The sequence below is a fragment of the Phalaenopsis equestris genome, unplaced genomic scaffold (assembly GCF_001263595.1).
Source record: "Phalaenopsis equestris unplaced genomic scaffold, ASM126359v1 Scaffold001079, whole genome shotgun sequence".
In the NCBI taxonomy this organism is placed as follows: domain Eukaryota; kingdom Viridiplantae; phylum Streptophyta; class Magnoliopsida; order Asparagales; family Orchidaceae; genus Phalaenopsis; species Phalaenopsis equestris.
Genome location: NW_018165518.1, coordinates 183,068 through 192,392, shown reverse-complemented (window position 1 = coordinate 192,392; position 9,325 = coordinate 183,068). Strand labels below are relative to the sequence as shown.

The window sequence follows — 9,325 nt, the reverse complement described above, 5'->3', positions numbered from 1 at the left end:
TTTCGAGCTCAAAAGTGAGTTTGTGTTCAGCTCGTTTGCTTAGTGAGCCGATCACGAGCTGTTCATGAACAAAGAGTCGTTTTAACAACCCTAATCACGTAGCCATAAGATGTTAAGGATTTGGGCAAGATTTAAAACATCATTTGAATCTAATTTAATAATTTTTATTCTATTTTCTTCATTAATACTTTTAATTGATTATAAATCTTTATAGCCATGTAGTTATAAGTGAAAAAACAAAACTGTAAAATTACATGCACTAACTTCCAAAAGTGGCCCGGACAAACTCGACGACAATATGAGAAATTTTTTCACCAAGTAGTCCAAGATACTTGAAACAGTCATTAGCGATAATAAAGCGAGTTGGTTCTACATTTACTTCACCGGGCAATTGCAGTAAAGTATGGCCGACTTTGCTTGTGGTCACAGGATCTCTTGCAAACCATCCTGAGGATAGATTTGTAAAAATAATTGTAAATAGCATGAAAGTATCGGTACATTGAAGAGAAGGGCAACACAAAGAATTTCTAGTATATATCCACCAAAATACTTCATAAATGTTAATGTTTACGGATAAATATGGTGGCTCAATGGCGACAGGGTTTTTTTTTTTTTTTTTTTTTTTTTTTTTTTTTTTTTACAAAAATTACGCTCCTTTCAAAGATTTTTGAGAACTAAGTTGTTACAAAATTTCTTCGCGATTTTCACATGAAGTTCTGCGCAATAAGTGGTTCGTGAACCGGGCTTAATGAGCTAAGAAGCCATGCACAAGACCATACTGACTTGAACTCATTAGCTCGTGAGTCAGTTCGTTTAAAAATAAAAAATAAAAAGTCTACTTCAAATATATTGAAGTTCAAGAATTTTTGTTTAAATTATTAAAAAAACTTAAAAAAAGATGCTTTGCATTCTATATCAAATTATTTCATATTAATTATCTTCTAAATGGTCATTCTATTTGTCATTCAATTCTAAAAATTACTTAAATTAATATTTTTTTCTTACTTATTAAACAAGCCGACTCATGAGCTGACTCGAATTCATAGAATTAAGTTAGAGCTTGGGCTCGAACTCAATTATTAATTAAACTCAAGCTCCAGTTGAGGGTGACTTGAACTCGACTCGTTTACTACTCTATTCTCACTCAAATATTAAAATTCATAATAAAAACACACCCAATATTTTTCTTTTTTATCAATTTCTTTATGAAAAGTTATTCTAGCCAAAAAAAAAAAAAAAAAAAGAAAGAGCAAATATTTTTCTTAAAATGCTTATATATCGATCGAAATTTAATCTATCAATTCCTTAAAAAGAAAATTACCTACAAAAATTTAATATTAAAATTCAATTTGAAAAAGTTGGTTCGAAGCTGACTTATCACATGAAGAAAATATTATATTTGTATCAGAACTCCAATCACTGTTTGTCACGTGTACAGTCCGGGCCCCCTTAGTAAAAAATAACTAAATAATTTTCCTGATGCATTTTTGCATCAAGAATCCTGATGTAATATTTTTTTCATCACGTGGGCGTTAAAATGAGCTCTTTCCAATCCATCACAATATTTCAGGAGAGTAATCTCTCAATTTATATATTTATTTATTTATTTTTCGGGACAAGTGAACCTAAAAGATAATATAAACGATTCAAATCAGCAACATCAGTGGGAAACACACCCTCAACCACTCACACATAAATGCACAATATTTTGAAATTATTAACTTTATTTCTAGCAAACTCACAATAATTTAAAACATGAAGAGCCAAAAACCTAAACAATTAATGCAAATGAATCTTAGGACGGTACATAAAAACATCCCTTCCGTTTGTTGGCTGTGTTGGTCTAGCATTATCTTCAAATTCCTGCAAGTCATGCAACAAATTATTTAACAAAACTTACAAATAGGCTAAATGTTTAGTCAAAATTATGCCCGAAATCAACCATTGCCTATCCTAATTTTATTTAAACTCTATAGAATGGTGTTTTTTTGCTTGACCTCAGCCCGTTAAAAAACAAAAATAAATAAATAAAGAAATATTAGTTGCATAAATATTAATTAAATCTTTTTTAATTATGAAGTTCATCAGCTTATGACGTCATGATGATGCAAACAAAACAAAACAAGTTTCTCATTCACGAGAAATTATTGCATCAAGATCAAGACATCTGATGCAAATATGCATGCAAATATGCATTAGGTGTCCAATTAAAATTGGTCACATCAAAACGTGGGATCTACTGAAATACAATGGTTGGTTGTTTTTTAAAAACTTGGAACTCATCCTTACACATAATCAATTTTAATTAGACACCTGATAAAAACTTGATACAATAATTTTTTCCTCATTCACATGCAATTAAATATTACTATAAGAGAACTTGATTTCTTTCGTATACTTTAGTTTTACGATTAGCCGCAACTCAATAACAATTAAGAAGACACTCAGGTCCTTTTGTGATATTTAACATATATATGAAAGATTTACATACATCCCTTCATTAATTTTTATGTATTTGCGTATCTAACATATATATATATATATATAATTTGGTTAATGGTTAATTAAGATAAATTATGTTGTTCTATACTTACGTCATGAACTGCCTCCCGCAGTAATTTCACCTGCTCTTTTGAAACCGTTCGGACCTGCATGCCAAAAATAGCTGAATGGATCAGATGTAGAATCATTTAAATTCCTAAACTGACCAAAAAATTCATCTGAAGGAATTTGTTTTAACTCATTAAACCCTAAACCAAGCATTACAAGACGGATGAGAAAAAACAACTTAACCTAAGCACTAGCAATTACTTAGTAAGCAGAAGGTTTGCTTATAGAAACTCAGATAATATTATTATCTAGTTAGTCAAAGAATCTCATGTTACGCAGAATAATCAACATTTGTTAGTAGACAGTTTGTCATATCAAAATTATATTTTTTTATTCAAACAAAGCAATAATTTATTAAATACAATATAGTTACATACATAATATATCTCTACATGCTTAAATAATACCTTGCTAGTTTGAAAATTTTCCATATGGAGTTCGGGCTTTCAGTAACATGTCGTCACTTGGAGGTTATTGTGGGGTTACTTAAGTGAAACCGCAGAGGGGTTAATGCGAGGGGTTATTAAAGTGGAACCACGGAGGTTCTTGGAAAGTTATCTGGGAGTTATTACTGGGGTTATTGTCAGTGGTTATTGAAGTAGAACCGAGAAGATTATTGGGGGTTATTGCAGGGTTTATTGAAGTGGAACCATGAAGGTTATTAGAGGTCATTGATGAGTTATTGCAACGTTATTAGAGTTAATGCCCCAATAACCCTCCCAATAACATCCGCGGTTCTACTCCAATAATTTTCGCGATTCCACTCTAATAACATCCGCAGTTCCGCTTTAATATTTTTTAGGTATACCCAATAAACACACATGACAGCATATTACTAGAGTCCGCACATAGAGCAGCGTACGTACTCTGTATGTAAAAGTTTCTCCAGAAACAGACATTATAATCCATTTATCTATGCATTACATAAAAAAAAAAACAATCATTTTTAATAAGTAAAGTTCATTATAGAGATTTTAAGCTATTATAATACTTTTTTAAAAAATGATAAAAGACATATTATTATTCACATTTAATCAAAAAAATAGATCTTATAGCATATTACGTCGGAGAGAGAGAGAGAGAGAGAGAGAGAGAGAGAGAGAGAGAGGTATGAATAATATATATTACAAACCTTATTAATAATTGTCCATAGAACGCCTTCGGTGCAAGGTGGAGTTGTAAGGGAGCCCATGTACCTGTAATACTTCCTGCTGCCCCACTTCACGTTCCATGGATCCACCAAACCCACCTTCTCTTCCGCAGCCTCATCCACATCCGTCAATTTTTTAATGTAATTCCCCAGCTTTGTCCAAAACAAATTAATTGTCAGTACAAAGACAGATCCATCCATTAAATACTCTCGTGCATGATTTTTGTTAACAAGCTTATTAAATTGTTATTTCGTTATAGTTTCTTATTACATTCCTGATACATTTGAGCAAGGAAAAGGTTTTCAGGATTAGATTTATTGTGCGTGATATTCATAAAAACCTGAGCCAAGAAAAGATCGGGACGGCCCAGCTTGTACAAGATGCCCACCACGGCGAGCTTTTTATCGGCGCTCTCGTGGACCATGTGCAGCTCCAGCTGATACCTACATTAATTTATCACGATACAATATGAACTTAAAAACAGATAATTACATACAACCACCCGAAACATTGATATTTACAAATTAAGACTTAAAAAGTATGCTCTGTTACATAAAATTTATGTTCCCCGGAAGGGATATGAGAAATAATACTACGGTTTTGCAGAACCGCCGAATCATAGAAAAATGAAGAATCATTGTTATAAACTTAAAACCCTTTCCTTTCAATAAAATAAAAAAATAATAAGCTTGATACGTCCATTTAATCAAAAAAAGGAAAAATTTATGTAAGAGCACCACAAAAATTCTTATGGATTTACATATCTAACACTTAAAGGTTTGATATTTACATTTATAACCTAAGCATAAAATAGTGTGTTTGTTTGGCTTAACGTTTAGGTGTAAGATATGTAAATGCAGAGAAAATATTCCATACGGAGTACATGAGTAGCTCTAAGTGCAGACTCCAGTAATATATCGCTATGTGTTATATCGGGCTTACATAAAAAAAATTAAAAGGAAACCGCGGGGGTTACTGGAGTGGAATCACGAAGGTTATTTAAAGGGGTTATTGTGAGGTTATTGAGGGGTTATTGGGGCATTAACTCCAATAACGCTACAATAAACCCTCAATAACCCCACGATAACCTCCGCGGTTCTACTCCAATAACCTCCACAGTTCCATTTCAATAACCCTTGCATTAACCTCCACAATAACTCCCAATAACCCCACAATAACTCCCTAATAACATCCACGGTTTCTCGTCAATAACCCCACAATAACCTCCATGTGGCGGCATATTATTAGAGTTTGTGCCCCCTTCGTCAATAACCCCCCTAACAAGCATTGATGAAGGAAAATGCGTCGAGGAATTGTTCATTAAAGTGAGATTGATGCAGCAAATATCAACCTCTTAAGGCAATTATGTGGCAGGGATTAGATTTCGTCTATCATTAGCCAAAGCCACTTCAACAGAGGTTATCAGGTATTGAGAACAAAGAAGAAGCAAACAAATGGCGAGTATCAAGAGGGACAAGACAACAGATGCAGACACAATTGATTTGGATTATAGTGAGTTTCTTTTTGTGAATGCAGGCCAGAGGATCATTGTATGACTCGTTATACATAATTGTTTTACAGCTATAAACCATGCCATGGATTCATGTACATAGAAAATAATAATGTGTATAAGATTGTAGGTACTGGCATTATTTGGATTATAACACATGATGGAACATCTGTATATTGTGATGCAGGGTACATTTTCTAAGGATCTTGAGATCTATGAGGCTTCCATGGGTTCTCTGTTTGTAATAAAACCTAGAAGAGTTAAAGAATTCAATAGAATCTTCTGCAATATTTGATCAGTATCTTTTGGGGAGACTAAAGAATAAAACGTTTTTTTACTACAGCTATATCACGCTAGGAATGTAAACGGGCGGCAATATCAAGAGGAGCTGACAAAAAATAACGTTTAGAACAATTATTTTATTAAATAATTCTTCAAAAAAATATATTTTTTTATTATTTCTTTTGAATATTACAGGAAGGATAAAGTCAAGTAAACTAGCGGTTGAAAAAGTCCCCTAAATTGTGTTGGAGCAATTGTCAACAAGTTGCCCACCTACAGGCGATTGCTTCAAAAGACGCGGTCTTTGACTTGAAGAAGAAAAGAGAGGCCAAATTCGAAAAACTAAGGAAATCACCACAATGATAGGCCTAAATACCTTAATCTAGCTTTGTCGCCACATTGGAAACAAACATCAATTGATTATCTTTTAAGAAGATGACTCATGGTGATGAATGAGGTACTACAGAAAACCCCAAAAGAGGGCTGATCACATTGATTTCCAGGAAAAATTATACACATCGTTGGTCACCAAAACTAGAACAAAGTTGTCTCACGTAACAAACTTAAGCATACCAAAACCCATATGAACAAGTATTTAGTCCCAGATGATTTAGGGATACTAATATATCACCAAGAAATTTACATGATGAGGCTTGAATCTCGATGTATTTTAAGTAAGAACTCTTCAAGATTCAAATTCAAGATCACTTATGATTTCAACAAATTTATAGTTAAACTGATCATCTCAACAACACAAGCTCAATAACACTTAAGGTGATTAAATCCAAGTCCACATAAGTTCAGATCAAGTACTTAAAGACTAATCAGAAATTTGATGCGTTATATGAAAGATCAAATAATCCTTAAATTTGGCATGCTTCTAATCCAATCAAGCGGCTTGACTGGAGGAATCCAATGAGTCCAAGATCATTTAATTTTAGAGCCATCAAGGCACTTAAATGCTGAGAAAATGAAATGTGATTAAAGGAATCTATGTGAACTGTCCGATATAGTGTTTTAAGATTTTATCTAATATTATCAAAACACCGATCTCAAAATTATAAAGAGTCCTCATTCTTCAAATGAAAGAGGAAGAGAGAAGAAGAGTGAGCTAACAACAAATGCATAACTCATGAAGAAAAGTGTAGGTGAATGGCTACCAACCGTTGTTGATCACCATCAATGATTATTACCAGCAATTATAATTGCTGCAGCCAAACTATGACAGTTGTAGCCACAACTACAGCTTATATAGCCAACCATAAATGTTATAGCCACCGACTACAATTAATGTAGCCCAACTATGGTTGTTGTAGCCAAATTATTATTATAAAGTAGTGATTGCCGATTTTTGTAATCCTATCTTCCCCTATTCAACAAAATAGTTGACCTCTATACTTTCAATTTCCTATTTTATTATTTTGATTGGTCATGCCCCCTGTTTTCACTTTCCAGTCTTATTCAACATAAAAAATCTAATTGTCTATTCTATTTCTCTCTGTGTGCTGGAAACTTAAGCTTTTTCACAAATGAGAATTTTCTAGCTTGAAAAAGATGCCTTCATATTATTGTTATTACTTGTATCCTTGTAAATGGGTTTCCTTTAGATGCCATTTTGACATTTTCATGTAAGAAAAAAGTCATCTCTTTCACAATGTGTTGTGGAAAACTCAATGCGACTAATAATAATATTAACATTATTAAATTCAATCGGATCACCTACAATTAAACTTTCCCACTACTGCTCTAAAAAAGATGATCTAATCACCAAAACCACATCTTCCACAATATTCAACAGAACGGAGAAAATGATTCTTACCTGCGTTGATCGACGGTGTGCTCGGAAGAAGAATGCCAATGGAGTTGCTTAAGCTTGTACTCGGTGCCGTTGATCCACAAACCCCCCGCTTCCCCCTCCCATTTCAACTGCATCACACACACATCAATATTCACTAAATTGATTGCCCCCAAAACCACACAAAAGCAATCGGAGAATCCGAATTTACTCATAAATTAGATCGAAATCTGTAAAATCTTACCATGATATCATGCCCTCGGTTCTTCAAGACAGCCGGCGCTGGACGGTAAGTTCGCCAGAGATCGCCAAGCCCATCCACCACCTGGACCCGCTCGTTTTTCAGGTCAATGGGCGACTGAAGCTTTCCGACACCGCAAGCCGCCCACTCTTCATGAATTCGCCCCCATTTCTCCGGCCCGTTCTCGCTCCCCACATCGTAGCTAAACTCCTTCTCATCCTCTGTAAAAAGGTTTAACAAAACGATGATGTCATTTCAAAAGCTCTGCGCAGTATCATTTGAAAAGAGTATTTCTAATGGAAAAGCAAAAGAGAGAGACCGCTTACCAACTTCTTGGCCGGATGACAGCGGAGGCAGCAGGATGAGGGCGATGAGGAAGGAGGTTAAAACGGCAAGCTTTGATGGAGGAGCGGCCATGTTTGGTTTCTGTGGAAGGATGAAGGCGTTAGCGAGGAGAGGAAAGGATTTATAGGGGGGCTGGGTTGAAGTAACGGAAGTATTTCGCTTTAATTTATTTGCTGCAGGTTGCGGCTTCCATTCAAAAACTGGCTTTTGAACAAATCAAGTTTGCAGATTTAAATATGTACCATATTTTAACGCGTCTGCTGCGGTTTTCATTGGATTGTTGCCAAGACATGACCTTCAAATTATAGAAAAATGATTGCATGCGGACCGCACATTTATTTCTGTTTTGCACGCGGTGTTTGATTCTGATCGTATATCAGGTGCGGTCATGATGTATTTCGGTAATTTCTCCAAATTATAATGTTACAAGTAAGAAGCCCCAACACAAACTTTGGGGGCACGCGTCTCTCTATAGCTTTTTAATTTATAAGGTATCGTACATCATTTACACGATCATTATAAGATTGGGGCATTCTTTTGTATGCATTTACATGTCTAATGTCAAAATTTTTATATTTACACAATCAAATCTTTAAGAGGTTTTTACATGATAATTATCCAAAATATTCAATATAATATTTTAACCACTTAAACGTTAAATATTATATTTGAATAGTTTAGGGTTTAAACATTATATTTTAAAAATATGCCAACCACTCAAAACATTTAATTGTTTATGTGTTTAGATTTATAAATTTATTTGTTAATATCTTAAGGTATACAAGAAATAAAATACTTATTGAATTTTTCAGCTTGCCTATTAGTTTTACATAAAAAAAATTAAGTTCAAAATTTAAAAATTTTGAATGAAAATTAAATGCTGATTTGAATTTTTAATCAGTTCAAGTAATATAAATAAATCAAATATAAATCAAATATCAACAAGAAAAAGTTTAAGCAAGCCATACATGAATTTTTAATCAGTTCAAGTCTATCAAATCCAAATCAAACCATAGAAACTAAACTGGAGGTTTTTAATCATCAATTGAATGATCAATATGATGCTTGTTGCCACCCATCTCAGGCCTATGGTGACCATTGCTTATGACAATCATAGCAAAAATACAATGTTTGTTCCCAAAACTTGTACTCTTTTATGTTATATACAAATAAGTGAAGTGTTTAGTATAAAATTATAACCTCATTCTCTCTGAGAGAAGGAGTTTAGTCACCAACTACGATTTTTGTGACTAACTAATGTTATCACAGTTACCAACTATGACATCTAGAGCCAATTTATGCTATTACAACATTCAACCATAACCTTTGTGGCCAACTATTGCATGTGTAGTAACTAATTATGATCTTTTTGGCCAACTACTATTGTTACA

At 33.7% G+C, this 9,325-nt stretch overlaps 1 protein-coding gene across 1 annotated transcript; it reads right to left on the bottom strand.

Annotated features, from left to right (window-relative positions):
- Positions 1–1,628: 1,628 nt before the first annotated feature.
- Positions 1,629–8,166, bottom strand: LOC110033004 (alpha carbonic anhydrase 7-like). The gene is made up of 7 exons (XM_020736824.1): positions 7,916–8,166; positions 7,593–7,810; positions 7,373–7,479; positions 4,102–4,204; positions 3,743–3,913; positions 2,595–2,648; positions 1,629–1,863 (listed from the first exon to the last, which is right to left on the bottom strand). Exons 1-7 carry the CDS (start codon positions 8,004–8,006, stop codon positions 1,780–1,782), a joined length of 828 nt encoding a protein of 275 aa, XP_020592483.1. The 5' UTR covers positions 8,007–8,166; the 3' UTR covers positions 1,629–1,779.
- Positions 8,167–9,325: the final 1,159 nt, after the last annotated feature.

Bases quoted from the DNA above. Each gene is read 5' to 3' on its own strand.
- LOC110033004 (XM_020736824.1), bottom strand. From the start codon at position 8,006: ATGGCCGCTCCTCCATCAAAGCTTGCCGTTTTAACCTCCTTCCTCATC. The intron at 3,914-4,101 runs GTTTTTATGAAT...TTTTGGACAAAG, and splicing joins CCGATCTTTTCTTGGCTCAG to CTGGGGAATTACATTAAAAA. The intron at 2,649-3,742 runs GTTTGTAATATA...TTTGGCATGCAG, and splicing joins TATGGACAATTATTAATAAG to GTCCGAACGGTTTCAAAAGA.